Raw genomic sequence first — 15,097 nt, 5'->3', positions numbered from 1 at the left:
TAAAATGACTTGGACAGTTCTTGATCTTTTTGGCAGGGTATGGGAAATGGTTCTAGCCATTTACAGTTCTGGATTTTGGAGTGTATTGGTTTATTACATTGCAGATTTTTATTTGTAACTGTTTCTCTTGTGTATTTTTATTATGCTTGCTCACTGCAGGTACTATAAAATCAGTCATTTATGCTCTTAATGTTGAAGTTGGTTTCCTCTGCTATACAGAAACTAGTATCTATTCATGCTGCAACCTGTGAGAAATGAGCAGAGAAACCCTATGAGATACACAGGGCCTGCCCTTCTCAGCTCAGATTTCACCATTAACTAAACCAGAGTGTATTTTAAGTAGGCATACTTGGCTGGTATTGCGTGTTCGCTTATTAAAATTCAATTAATCTCTGCAAAAGGAGATGAAATATCAGCAAGGGGTACAAAGAAAATTGCTGTCCTCTTCCTACTTTGTCACATTTACAGCTTCTGTTGGCCAAGAAATGAGGAAACTTTGATGGGAACAGCAAACTCAACTTTCAAATCCTGTAGTGAACTTTGAAATGTCTATGGAATTTTAAGACAGTTACAGTGAATGGAATGAATAAATAAGATACTTATGAGTATCAAATCAATGGCATGGTTTAGGTTTCCTAGCAGCCTATCCTTTCAGCCATCTGCCTCTACATATTTTTGTTATCCTTAACTCTAATTTTTGTTAAGTTGACCTGTACTGTAGTCAGTTTTGCTGACCAGCAGACCATTTCCTCTCCACTTAGTAGAATGTCTATTTTGGATATAGCAGTAATATGTAGGATTTGAAGATGAAGGAACAGACCATGAGTCTGAGAGTCAGGGTGTCTTGTCTCTCTGTGTTTGCGATTATTCATCTGAATACAGAAAAATATCTTTCATTGTGTTCATTGAAAAATGTAATCTTATTGGGCAAAAATGTTAGTAATACTAGTAGTTTCATTTAATATGCAGATACTACTATGAATAATGTTTTAAAAGAAAAGGTTAATATTTTCCAGAAATTGTTCTGCTAAAACTGGATTCTCTCTCTCTCTCTCTCTTTTTTTTTTTTTTTTTTTTTTTGGTGAACAAATAGTAAGCGGAAGCTGAGCTACAAAATGGAAGAAGTATATTCAGCTGATAGAAGAGAGCTTTAATGACACCACATTATTTTTTAAGGAGACTCATAGCTAGGTTTAAAAATTATTCTTGCTGATTTTGTAACAGCAGGATAATTCATTCAGTGTGGTCTGCACTGGTATTGACTCATCTTTTCTTAGTATATTGCTTAAAAACAAAATTGGACTTTGCTGATAAATCTTTGAACTAAAATATTTTTTTCCTACTCTTTTAATTCCTACTTACATTTACAAGGGAATATAGTACAGCTGTAATTTTAAGGACAGCTGAAATGTTGGCATCAGATTCCTTATGAAAATAAAAAGCATCTGTCATAACACTGAGACCAGCCTGCAGTTTTGATGTAAGGGATCTGCTTGCAAGGTTACTTTGTCTTTTCAGGTGAAAGATACAGATTTTATTCTTTTCACAGCGCATCTGTTGAGATGAAGCCTTCGTATAATTAAAACCCTTAACAGTTTGTTTATGGCAACAGATCAAAAGGTTAATGTGCAATGGTACAACAGGATGTATTTGTACTGTTGAACATTTTTAAAATTTACAGCATTTAAAAACAACTTAGCTCAAATCATAGCCAAAGCCAATATTACATCATTTAAAGTAAAACATTAATCATTAGTCATGAAGCAGCCAGTTGGTCTAAAAGTTCATCTGTTGAAAAATTTGATGGTTTAAGGATTGAATAGAAATGTACTTTTAATTGTGTTCTCAGTTATGCATCTAAAATAGAAAATCCAATATTTTAGGGAAACTAAGGAAAAGAAAATTCAAAAGCAAGCATTTTTGATCCCTATGTTTTTGAAACAAATATATTCTTAAAGCAGTTTTGAATTAAATGGATTCTGTAGGGATGAGGGCAGATGATCAAAATGCAAAGTGGAACTATATTTAATCATATGAATTGTATCATTAATTTTCTTTCTTTCAGTTCTGAAGTTCTTGAAGCAATTGAAAATGTTATTCAAGATGTACTTGAAAGCTTGTCCAAAAAAAAAGCACCTGTTCTCACAGTAACTAGGAGATCAGATTGGAGGAATATTGAGTAAGTTTTATATATTTTAAAGTCCTGCCTTATATTATTATAAATGCCATGAATATAAATTTGTTTGTATAATGTCTAGAAAAGTTAATCTTACGTAGTTCTGTAAGTATTAGAGTTAATAAATAGTTTGGCTTCTTAAAAAAAATAATGGGCAAATAAAAAGTGATGCTTAGTACTCAATCTGCATAGACAGGTTTTGTGCGTTTAGTCAAATAACAGCAGACCACTAACATAAAGGTGAATGTAAAACTTGTTTAAAAGGGGTCAGAAAGGAAAGAGGACCTAAATGCATTCACTTTCTGGGTGCAGTAGAAAACAGAAATGATAAGTTGTATTTGATTTAAAAAAATCTCTTTTAGGCTGGAAACAATTGCTAGCAATTTCATTTTCCAATCAACTTTTTGTGCTTCCTGTTTTCTTTTTCTCTGCTTTTCTTTATGGTATCTTATTTTTTCAAACGATAGTGATAAACTTATCCTCTTTGTATTCTTCAGAGAAGATACTGTTCTCTTACCTTGTCTTTGTGTCCGTATACTTTTCCTAGTCCATCACTAGCCAAATAAAGTAAAACAAGTTTCTGAATTGTTGTCTAAATTTCATATCTCATGCCAGCTTACCCACACAGGATCAGAGGAAAAGCAATCTGTCCTTTATAACACAGAGTTGTAGAAGTTGCCTGTGCAACAGTATTTTTCCAAGGCACTCATTTCAATTGAAAATACCTGAAACTGAGAAAGTAATTGCTTTCTATAATATGGAAGCAAAAGGATAGAGGAAGAAAAAAATCTATTTCTTGTCTTGTAATGGCTTTGGGCATCAGTGTGTTAAAGGTTATTTAGATCAATAAGATTGCAGAGGTGCTTGTAAGTGGGCACATTACAAACATTCAGATTGCAAAAGCACAGCAAACCTCCCAAGCATTACACTTCGGTGAAATACTCATTTAATGAGAACAATAAATTTCTGTCAGTCAGAAAACCTGAAGGGCCTGAAGGTAATCAGTTAACTGAAATGCTTGTGAATTTAGTCATTTCTGCCCTGGTAGCTTGACAAAAAGTGTTTCACTCAGATGTCTGTAAAATTAAAATACTATAACAAAGCTTTGCAATTTTTGGCAGTCTTGGAGAAAATGGCATTTCAGGCTAGAAAAACAAATGTGAGATGTTATTTGCCATCAGAACACGTAGGGGGAAAAATGTTCGTATTAAAACAAGTTAACATCACAGTATGTTAAAAATAAGACACATCAATCAAATTTAAAAAGTTGAAACATTATTTATGGTGGAGAAATGTAAACTTACATATTCATTCCATTGAAAAATGATGTGCATACTGGTTTAATACAACAGGATTTCTGAGAAGATTAAAATAAAAATAAATAAGCAAATAAAAATAAAAACACCCCTCCCCCTAATGTAATAGGAATGATAGAAAATATAGTTAGTGGGGCATATTTTTCCTTATTTAGGCAGCATTTCCATTCCTAATCTGCACAACTGGAATCTGCGGGGCAGGAGCTTGTAGAAATGAGAGAATTATTTCATGTTTGAAATGTGCCTTGTAAACATTTGTAGATACCCAGAGAGATATTTACCTGAGAATGAGGTCAATCGGTGAGAATGCCAGGCCTAAAGCAGTACAATTGGTTTCCGCTGAGCAAATTTCTGTTAAAATAAATAGATAAATACAGTTTTCCTGGAGTGGAAAGACTTTACAGAAAACCGTTCTGTTGGGATAAATGCAGTACTAGGAAAAATCGCTGGGTATCTGATATACAGTTAGGTTAAGGTTTTCTTCGTGAGTTATCTGCGGGAGTCAAACTGATCAGGTTCTTGAGTATAATGTTTCTAAAACGAAGTGTTCCTTATTTACCCTAACAGAGCAATGGGCAAAGTTTCATTCGGTGCAGTTACAGTGTAGGGAACAAGGCATACACACGTTTTCAATGTTGCAGAACAAAGGCAAGAAAGTTGCTTTGAAGCGGAAAGGCAGATGCTACACTGCGCTGTTTGCTGCTCCTGTGCCTTACACAGCGCTGTGGTGTGTTCTGCCACCCAAAGGATGCATGGAGCAAAACCTTTGACAAAGAAAAATTTAAAAACGTTATGTGGCTTTGTATAAAATAATGGTCATTTTACCATCGGTACTTTTTAAAAACATGTACAGAAGCCTAAAATGAAAAACAATGCATTATAGAGAGGACAGCCATTAAAATAGGACACTAGAATGAGCTGTTGTTAAGAAAACAAGTGATTCTTTTGGTGAAATGTGTACCTTCAGGTATGAAGAGGTTAAAAATTAAATGGTGGAGCTCATTTAGATGAGTGAACCGTTTAGAGAATAGGATGCCCCCCATTTTTCTTTCCAAAAATTCCAAAAATGAAATCTAATTATTTTGATAATAAGGGCATAAATCAGATCATATTATTGTAATATTAAATAATTACACTTTCTCATACATTCTACATCAGAAAGTTACTGTGTTAAATTTGACTTGTATACTAATAATGAGTCACATTTTTTTCCTGTGTTGTGTATTCTTTTGTTAGTAGTCTGTACTGAGTTTGAAAATAGAGCTAGCATATATGGTTTTAGGAAAAGGGTCTTCATCTGAATTATCTTAGAGTAATTTACACATTCTCACTTCAAGTTTACAGTTTTACTGTATTTTGCAATGTATCAGATTTAAAGATTCTGTAGGTCTACAGATGATACCGTATTGTACTACAAAACAAATAAGAAGTGACTGCCCTAGATCAGCACCAAAGTTCGGTAAGTTAAAAAAACAAAAGTTCAAAATCAGAATTCTTACCTTTTTTTTTTTTTCTTCTTGTATTTTAGTTTGAAACTTCGTAAAAGAAATATTTTTTTGTCTTGTGCTTTAGGAGTGTAAGACTAATAAAACTTGCAATTATGACCAGCCCTTCAGCTTTTCTCTATTAAATTATGGTGTGACAGTGAAATCAATACAAAGATCTTACAGTTTCTACCCTCCCTGACTGAATATCAGCTGAAGGCATATACACAAGGTTGTCATATAAAAATACAACCATTCTTCAAAAAGCTAACTGGTAAAGTGATCTAGGAATATGGTCAATAAGCTAATTTATTTTTCTAAATCTGTCAATTAATTTCTTGGCCTTGATAACAAGGCATATATTCCCTAACTTAACTCCATCATATTTTTTTCTAATTATGCTAGAAATTATTGAGTCTGTTAGCACAATCTCTCTGTATTTTCATGGCATATTACAATGCATGCACTAATTGTATTCATGTTTCAGTGTTTTATGTTATAAGACACAAATATGGGTCAATATAAACAAAAATTATAGTATGTGCATTTCTGAAAATTGATACAATTAAAATTTTTGAAGTGTATTTTTTCAGCTCTGATGCTCAAAATATTATCTATGATCTACAAGATGGTGCAGAGCAATACTTATGCAACTAAAAGGTAACAGTGCCTTTCTATAATTTCAAATAAAGTTTTATTTTAAGAATGCCACTGTGAAAAACAAACAGCCTCTAGGATGTATACCTTTAGGATAACAGATTTCTATATGTTAAATGCTTTACACTGATTTCATTATCCATGCCCTCAGTAAAATGTTATTCTCTGTTCTCATAATCTGACAGTTTTATCAGTATTGTAATTACAAATAAATATTTTGTCTTGATAGAGATATATATTACTCAGATACACAACTGTTTGGTAGCCAGAGTGTTGTGGACAATATAATCAATGACATTTCTTGTATGCTTAAGATACCTCGGAGAAGTCTACATATAGTAAGTGGCTTATTATTATTAATGTTTTGATTCTGTCATTATTTCCAAATCATATAGGTCATACTGAAAGCTGAAATATCAAGAAAAAAGTGATCATTAGGAAATAAGTAGTTAAAATAAAAAGTGTTATTTGTGCAAATGAAAACTTATTAGGTTTTGAACACTCAAAAGGTTCCTTTCTTCAGAGAAAATTCATAGACTACAGGACATCTGTTTCACAGTTTATACTTGAATGATTTGCTAACTTGTGGTTTAAGTGAAAATTTCAGGTGAGTCGGAGGTGTAAGGTTTGAATTTACTTTTATTTCATGCTTACAAGAATTCATTTGTATCCATAAAGGCAGTTGCTAACATAATTTATTGTAAATACACCTTCATATACAAGATGATAATAATATTGCCTTGGTTTGTAAAAGGTTGGTCCTAGTTGATAACTGCTTACTCTGTTGTTCCTTTTTCTTTTTTTTCTTCCCCCAGAAGTTTCTTGTTTTGCCTGTGTAATGCAGTAAAATAAAAGCATATAACTTACAATTTACTGTATACAACTTATTATTTTTTTTTTCAGCTGTCTACAACAAAAGGTTTTGTTGCTGGTAATTTAAGTTATACTGAGGAAGATGGTACAAAAGTGAATTGTACCTGTGGTGCAACAGTATGTATTATATAACAATAACGGTAATTAGAATAAATAGAATAGTTTCAGCTGGAAGGAACTTACATAGATCATCATCTACCTTTGTGGACTGCACTTCTTGTAGCTCAGGTTGCTGTATACATTTATTATACAGACCTGTGCTTGTGGCAAATTGAGCCATTACAATCTGAGTAAAAAACAAAACAAAACAAAAACATGGAGATGGTAAGTGTTGCTCAACTGTTTGGTGGGCTGCCTCGCTGTGTGCTAGGTAAAGAGCATGAGTGAGAGCTGTGGACACTGTCTAGGGAAGGAGAAGGAAACAGATATAAAGAGGATGGGTCTGTATATATGGTGTGGACTTAGGGAGAGGTTATCAAAGTCAGTACTGAGCTAAAGAGAAGTCTATATCCACAGTTTGATAAGTAGTCAAGAGCCAGAAGTGTTTTGAGGAGATGAGAATCAACTAATCTGGTCCTAAAAGATTTCCCATAGATGAGCAGATTATGAAAGCAGGAGCAGAACTCAGACTTGCCGACTGTTGTCATGACTTCCTGGAAAATCTATTCATTGTAAGCCTAAGCTGGTGATTTCAAAATGGAAAGGTGACCTTAGCTGCCTATTATACTTTGTCTTAAAGCAAAGCGTAAAGACCCCTGTTATTAATACTCTTCTACCGCTCTTCATAGTTTTATTTGTTGAGTTGTTCCACACTGGCACCGGAGGTGATTTAGCAGTCAGGAGTAAAAGCAGACCACACACTTCAATATATACATACTTTTTTGCCAAGTTCTTCCTCCAGTTCCTTTTCCACATCCATATGCTTGCCAGATTGAGCCAATCCTAATATGAGGTGTAAAGTAAACGTTACTGTGTCTTAATACTGTTGCTCCAAGATAGTTATAAAAACAGGTTATAGGTTAATAAAAGAAAAGATTAAATGGTCTTCCAAAAAGAATGCCTAGATGTTTTAAACCTGTATTAAATTTGCAATTTTCGCATCAAGATGACTTTTCTTCTGGCTAAAACAGATACAAAATAAATCAGGCCATTGTTATCTCTGTAATGCCCATATGATGAACTATCTTCTGTGACAGTAGCACAAACGTGCTTTTGAAAAGCATCTTGTTATAACAGGAGGACTTCTATACGACCATACAATAGAACAGGATATAAATGGTTGAATGTGCTTATAAAGCAGTGAAAACATCAAGATCAATCTTGTATATAAGAAGATGAATGGTTGTTTTAGGATGTAATTGTGTCCTTCATTACCTAATGTTGTTATTTTAAAATGTATCGGTTACTCTATTATAAATGATTAATTTCATTTTTGTTGTTTTAGGCAGTCACTGTGCCATCTAATGTTCAAGGAATTAAAAGTATCCTTTGAGCTAAAACTCTCATTGTAGACTGAAAAAATAAAGTAAAAACAAAGAATTTTCCAAGTTAAACAATGTTCTGGTAATTTTTTCTCTGCTTTTTGGCTCTGAAATTGAGTCACGAACACTGCTTTTGGCTCCAGAGTACGTATTTTAGAGCATTCACTTTGAATTAATTGGTGTGATGGATCATTTTACATGCAGGTAGCCTTAACATAAAAGATTTAAACTCACATGCCAAATTTATATTAATCGTAGAAAAAGATGCAACTTTTCAGAGACTCCTGGATGATGACTTCTGCATTAAATTGTCCCCATGTATTATGATTACGGTATGCAACTTACATTTCATATCATCGTGTTAGACATAAGAATCGAGAAGACTTTATACTATGCAGACATCTATGTATGTATCAGCTACCAGTTATAGTCAGTCATATCAAGAACTTGTTTTATATTGTTTCTTTAGTGCCTTAAGTATTTTTGAGAAGAAACAAGTGGCCTTTTTCTTTTTATGCCAGCTTATACAGATACTGGAGTACATCTGTGTGCCAGCTCCTGGACCTTACACAGAGGAATGTATGATACTTCTACAGGGTCTATAATCCAGGACATCTGCAGTGCTGCTCCCAAACCCCTGTTCCTTCTTCCCTTCCCACAGAGACAAAATAAGAGTATACCATTTTCCCTGTGAGATAACTCCTGGAAAAATATTCCTGCAAGCATTTTGTTTGCTTGTTTTAAATGGCAAATGTAAACACATATGTAGCCAGACGTTGTTTTAATTAATTTAAAACTGTCTGCTTTATTTTATTTCCTTAGGGAAGAGGCATACCAGATTTGAATACACGACTTTTGGTCAGAAAGCTGTGGGATACATTTCAAATTCCTGTTTTCACCCTTATGGATGCCGATCCACATGGTAAATCTGTAGAGGTTCAATAACATAAAAAGAAAGCAAAATTTGTTTAGAATCTAATTTCTCACTTTTATGGGAAGGTACTTATGGCATAGAGTGGACAATCCAATACAATCAGAAAGTTTCTGATTTATGCAGAATATGTCTAGGAGTGCAGAAGTTTAACGGAGACATCAGTACTGGCCTGATCCCCACTCAATGTACTCTTACTATCTGTGATGATTTGCTGTGCTCTGAGGTCTTAATAAAATCTTACCTTGTACCTAAAAAAGAAAAATATTTTTTATACAATTTGTAGGTCATATTAGAGCTAGATTTTCACAGTACCTGTGGGCCTAAAAATGAGAATTAGTATAATGGAATTTTATGACCCATTGCACAATTCCACTGATTTTAATAAGATTTATGCACCTGACTGCTATTTAAAGTCTCAGGAGGTCCTAGCTAAATACCTTTGAAAATGTAGCTCTAATAGGAGTTCTAGCAGTTGGCTAAACTGCTCCTTTTGTAAAACCAAAAGAAATACCAGGAACTTCTGTAAACTTTGCTCGGTTTGGTATAAAACAGAATTTTTGGAAATGTTATTATTCATAGGGTAGACAGATATTAAGAAAATTGTATTTTTGAGCAAAGTGAGCAAAGCAAATATTGATTTTTAAAGTAGTTTATATACTCTTATATTAATAATTCAGCACTCATGATGTCAATAGTTTATGCAGTGAAATCTAGAAGCTACTAGTGGGATGCCAGCAGGAACAAAATTAATCCTAAAATGAAGGCTGTGCTTGCAAATGAGAGTATAAAGCTAAAGGTATGAGGACTCATCTCAAAATAGTTACCTGGATATTGCTGCATTGTACATACTGGAAGTATTTCACATCTCATAGTTTTGGGTGGGGTTGTTTCTTTTTTTGTTTTCTACTGAGAACATGAACAGTCATGAACTGAATACTCAATGGTCAGTCTTAACAAAATTTGCAGAATTTATCCGTAATCAAAAATTTACCTGTATCAAAAAATAGCCCACAGGCTATCTGTATGAATCATCTGCCCAAAAGCCAAAATGCAAATCCTACATATAGACTAATCTGGAACTTCCTTTGTTACTGAAAAGTAAATGGTTTATAATTTTCTCCATGCCATATCAGAATTATCACAGTGGCAGATTTTTTTTTCCCCCGTAAGAAGTGGGAATGTGGAATGAAATCTGGATTATTTTGCACACTTTCATTCCCGCTGTCTGAGAGGCAACATGACCAGACTGAACATATCGTGGAATACTGTTTGTTTTTATTTTTTGGGGCCATGCTGGGGGGAAATTAAGAAGGGTCAGACTTCCTGAAGGTTATATGCTGTTGCTGCTGTGTGAAAGAAGCTTCAAAACCTTGTTCTGACGATTCAACTGCAGAACAGCTTGATAGCGTATACTTGGTTTTGTAAATACTCTTTGAAATGCAACTTTATGTAAATTATTTCTTGGTTCAACCAATTAAAAATTAGAGATGTTTAGGATACTGACTGAGCCCTTTGTTGTGAAGAAATACTTAAGGAGAAAACAGCGATGGTGAAAAAACTTACGGAGTTGTAGCTGGTATGCTTTAAACCACAGTCTCTGGTGTCTGTAGTTCAAGATAAATAACTGAATTTTAAGCTAAAAACAAGAATTGGTGGTACTCTTCAGCATGCATCAAAAAACTGCATTAATTAATGCATATTTGCACTATTCAAATATCTGGTAAATGTTGGTAAATATCTGGTAAATGTTAGTAAATGTAATTTTTTTTTCTTTTGCTTTTATTGCAGAAAATTTGAGCAGAGTAGCTCTGTTTAAAAAGAAAAATAAGTTATCAAATCAGAAAATAAATCTGATAGGCATAGTTTTATTTCACAAAAAATGTGTAAAATGGGCTTATGAAAGGAAAATAAACACTAGACCATTCTGTACTGAAGCAAGTTCAGTTCTTTACAACAATAAAACACTAAAGACTTTAGGCATATCAAAGTCTGTGCTGCTGACAATTAATGAAATTGCTTAAATGGAAAATATGTTTTAAGTATGAAATAAGTAAAGTACACGCAGTGTTTTAACAAAGCCTGAATACACAGCTGGGTGGGTTGTTGGTTTTGTTATTTTTTTTCAAGCTCTCTAACATTTCGTAACTGAAATTTTGACCAAGCTGAAGTGCATGAGATTTTTATCAGGAACTTTAAGGAAGTAATTGCTATAATTTTGCTATAAAGCAATAGTGTTAAGAGATATGGATTACACAGGATTAATGAAAAAAAAAAAAAGAAGACAATTTTCCTGGCCGATGTTGGACAATGTGTATAAGAGCTGATTATCCTTGCTTCTGAAATGACTATGCATGGACAGTGTGAAACATTTTACTATAAAAAGATGAATGAATAGATGATACATCAAATTCTGATTATTTTGACATACACTAAAAATAATTGTAAACTACAAAGAACCTCACTAATCATAATGTCATAACTGTTATGCCATAAAAGTGTATTCTTAGTGTATTCTTAATGCAGTCTTCTTAAGCATGGCAATAAACAGACATTTGATATTTCATATTCTCCAACCTAGGTGTAGAAATAATGTGCATCTACAAATATGGATCTGTGGTGAGTACAATTTTTCCATTTCAAAATATATTAGTTTTTAGTCCTGCCTTGAAGCTTGAATGTATGATGAGTCAGAATAGTTACTACCTTTAGCATTTTGTTTCAGCACAGACACAGTTTTTAGGCCTTGTGTAACTGCAAAAACAGCTTCTTCCTGAAGCAAAAAGAAACTGGATAATAATGTCAGGTGTTTCATTTAACTACGTTTCACAGTTTTTTCCTGCTGTACAGGTAGTTTTCAGGAAGTCCAAATAGAAAATTGTTCTTCATTTTCTTTTGTTTCTGCTTTGGAAGACAAATGAAGGATAGGGAGGAAAAGAACGTAACTCGTGAGATGGGTGAACTGCTTGATTCTCCATAAAATCTTGTTATCTTGGTAAAGATTTTATTTTGGGGTGAGAAGTTACGGATACATGTTTTAGTGTGGAACATTATGGAGGAAGAAGCAAAGGGAATAAGAACGCATATTGTAATACATTGCTAAAAGATGAGGTACAGAAGACAACATGAAAGGCAGGCAGACTAAGGGGAGGGCAGAGAGCAGGAGCAGATGGGTGAACTGTTTGGGAGACCAATGGAGAAAACATCCAAAGTTAAAAACAAACAAACAAACATAAAAACTCACACACAAAACAAAACACATAAAACCCTTCAGAAAATTGTCACACAATGATGACCAAGGTCAAATACATGTCATATCATATGTCTCATGGACATACATGGAGCCAGAATTCCCAAGTTTTCAGGTGACCTGTCAGGCTTTTAGCCTTAGAAATGCATGTAAACTAATAGAACGCCATCTTCCAGGATTAAACTAAATCCTCAGGTTCCTTTAAAAGTTTATTTTGTTCAATTACAGAGTAACACATGTATCAAACTGAAACTCAAATATGCCAATGCCATTACCAACAGTGGAAGTATTCCTTTGCACAACATGTAATTTAAATCACAGAATCATTTAGGTTGGAGAAGACCTCTAAAATCATCAGATCCACTTTGCTGTAGTGTGCTATAGGTTTCAGAAGTTTTCATGGACTCTAAAAGCAATCAGACAAAATTAAACACTACTAAATACTATACCACCAATTCTGGCCCAGAAAGTTGGAGTCACAAACTGCTGGGAGCAGGAAGAGCATTCTGAGAAGTATCATTTATTGTGTATTTGTTTTTACACTTTTCCCCTAGATATTTACTGTAGCCATGATACCAGGTCAGGTGCCCTTATGTTTGGGCTATTTTTATATAATGTAATACTTTCCAGCAGAAAATATCAGAAATTTCCAGTTGTAATTGTCATTGCTTCTCCTGGCTTCAGTTTTGTTTGTGAGACTCATACTGACTGTGAAAAACAAACAAACAAAAATCAAAACCTATTCAGACTAGAATCTCTTGTGGCTGAAGAATGCAAGCCTTAAAGGAGAATCTGTTTTCAGTAAAGGGATATGGTAAACTCTAGTTGCACCATTTTCTCATGTAGCATTCTGATAATAATAATAATAATAATAATAATAATAATAATAATACAACACTAACCACCTCTGTAATAAAATCTGTTATCTAGGAAGGCATATATTTCAAATGATTTAAACTAAAAGTCACTGAATGTTGTAGTTGATTCTTCTTATTTCAGTCAATGTCTTTTGAGGCCCATCATCTCACTGTTCCATCCGTAAAGTGGCTTGGTCTCCTTCCATCTGATCTGAAGAGGTTAGTTATTATCCAAAAGAAACAGAAGTATTCTTCTTCTATTTCATAGATAGTAAATACAATCTGACTTAATGCACAAACAAACAACTGACATCCATTATTGTTTTCATACATTATTTTTGGCTTATTATAAAGAAGTAAGTTGGAATCAGTATTTCTGAAATACATAAGAAAATTTAACAACTTTATTTACTTTTCAGATTAAATATATGCAAAGATGTCCTGATTCCACTTACAAAGCAAGATCAAAATAAGTTAGCAAGTATACAAAAGAGACCTTACATTGCTTGTCAGCCAATGTGGAAGAAAGAGGCATGTATAAACCTAATGTTTCTTGTTTCTTACTCCCCACAAAACAAATCCTGTCATCTGCAATCCTGTTTCTCTTTATTTTTATAAACTCTTAGTATAGCAGAAAGGTTTTGCAGCACTAAAAGTCAGCAAGATTGATAAGTTCATGTTCACTGTCTCTCTGAATCACTGGGGCTCAATGGTTCACAGGCCAGGACTGGCAGCTTTTTTAGCCTTCCTGCTATTAGTCATCTGATGATCATAAGCTGTACATGGGATTTTACTGTTTTCCTAAATATTGTAGAATATATTACATACTTAGAAATAGGGGAACACAAAACAGTTTCTTATTCTGTACTTGTCCTCTGATCTTGCCTGTAACTTTTAAATCATCTATTGTGTGAAATGGTTAGAAAGGAAGAAAAGGTATTGTGTACCTTCTCCTTGCTGTTTATACTCACCTTATAAGTTATTTGTGTTACTGTGAGGTACACACATGAACATAAATAATCTCAGCTCAGTGACAGGGATTTTGCAGCACCATTTACAGTAATACTAACTTTACAGCTCTATATGCACATCCAACAAGTGTAATTCTTATTTAAATAATAAGATGAGGTGGTTACAGCATCACAAATTTTGTTCTTTTTTTAGCTGGAAATTATGGCAGCATCTAAAATGAAGGCTGAAATTCAAGCTTTAACTTCTCTTTCATCAGATTACCTTTCCAGAGTCTATTTACCAAACAAATTGCAATTTGGTGGATGGTTATGAATGCTTGTTTGCCAATTAACTGTTTTTCTTGATAATACTTTCTTGACCACTTCTTGTTCAGTTTATCACTACAGATAGATTATGCTAGATTATGCTTACCTATTCTTTCTCTTTCAAACTATAAAAGAAATTACAACTCTTTTACAGAATATTGTTTGTTCCACTCTGTGCCTTCTGCACTAATGATTTCAAATGCAGTGGTACATACATAACAGGATACTGAAGTACGTTCTTCCTAGCTAGAGAATATTAAGTTATACCTGCTTGTTAAAATTGTACCAAGGAATTATTTTGCCTTCTGTTAAAGCAGAAATTAATGCTGTACAGTCCTTTTAATTTTTGAAGAGTAAAAGGCTTTGTTAACAATTTTTTGTAAATGTCTCCTTCTGGAAATAATTTTAAGTACAGCACTGTGGTATTTTGTGTTCACTGTAAACTCAGACCTAAAAGTCAGAGATAGTTCTTCATTACAGCATATCTCAAGCAGCTATAAATGTTCCAGCAACCAAACTGCTATTTGTTTTCAATGAACAAGTAAGCAAGCAGATGTTACTGATTAAGAATTTAATAAACAATCCTGTTAATGATGCACATCATAACAAAATCATGTTCGTCTTTTTTTTTTTTTTTAAGTTGACCCTAAAACAGTAAAAAGAAGCCGGAAACTGCAGTGATTAAAGCGTATAATATATTTTACATGAAGAAACCAAATTGAGTACATAGAAAATATTTCTAAAACTGATCCACATCGTCACCGAATAATATTTTCAGTAGACTTTATATTTTAC

The 15,097-nt window shown here is 33.5% G+C and overlaps 1 protein-coding gene across 9 annotated transcripts in view; it reads left to right on the top strand.

Annotated features, from left to right (window-relative positions):
- The window catches only part of SPO11 (SPO11 initiator of meiotic double strand breaks), a 322,526-nt gene extending 308,008 nt beyond the window's left edge, over nt 1-14,518 (top strand). For 8 of the 9 annotated variants that reach the window (XM_066978359.1, XM_066978361.1, XM_066978360.1 and 5 more), the window contains 12 exons: nt 2,066-2,179; nt 4,863-4,951; nt 5,570-5,636; nt 5,863-5,971; nt 6,537-6,623; nt 7,951-7,987; nt 8,210-8,319; nt 8,810-8,909; nt 11,500-11,537; nt 13,168-13,244; nt 13,445-13,556; nt 14,190-14,518. In XM_066978359.1, coding sequence (XP_066834460.1) covers nt 2,066-2,179; nt 4,863-4,951; nt 5,570-5,636; nt 5,863-5,971; nt 6,537-6,623; nt 7,951-7,987; nt 8,210-8,319; nt 8,810-8,909; nt 11,500-11,537; nt 13,168-13,244; nt 13,445-13,556; nt 14,190-14,309 — 1,060 coding nt within the window. In that variant the 3' untranslated portion in view covers nt 14,310-14,518. The remainder of the gene's footprint in view (nt 1-2,065; nt 2,180-4,862; nt 4,952-5,569; nt 5,637-5,862; nt 5,972-6,536; nt 6,624-7,950; nt 7,988-8,209; nt 8,320-8,809; nt 8,910-11,499; nt 11,538-13,167; nt 13,245-13,444; nt 13,557-14,189) is intronic. The other variant, XM_013190650.3, reaches the window with a different exon arrangement.
- The last annotated feature ends 579 nt before the right edge of the window (nt 14,519-15,097 follow it).

Source organism: Anser cygnoides, chromosome 16 (assembly GCF_040182565.1).
Source record: "Anser cygnoides isolate HZ-2024a breed goose chromosome 16, Taihu_goose_T2T_genome, whole genome shotgun sequence".
NCBI classification, from domain to species: domain Eukaryota; kingdom Metazoa; phylum Chordata; class Aves; order Anseriformes; family Anatidae; genus Anser; species Anser cygnoides.
This window is presented reverse-complemented; position numbering and strand designations above follow the sequence as displayed.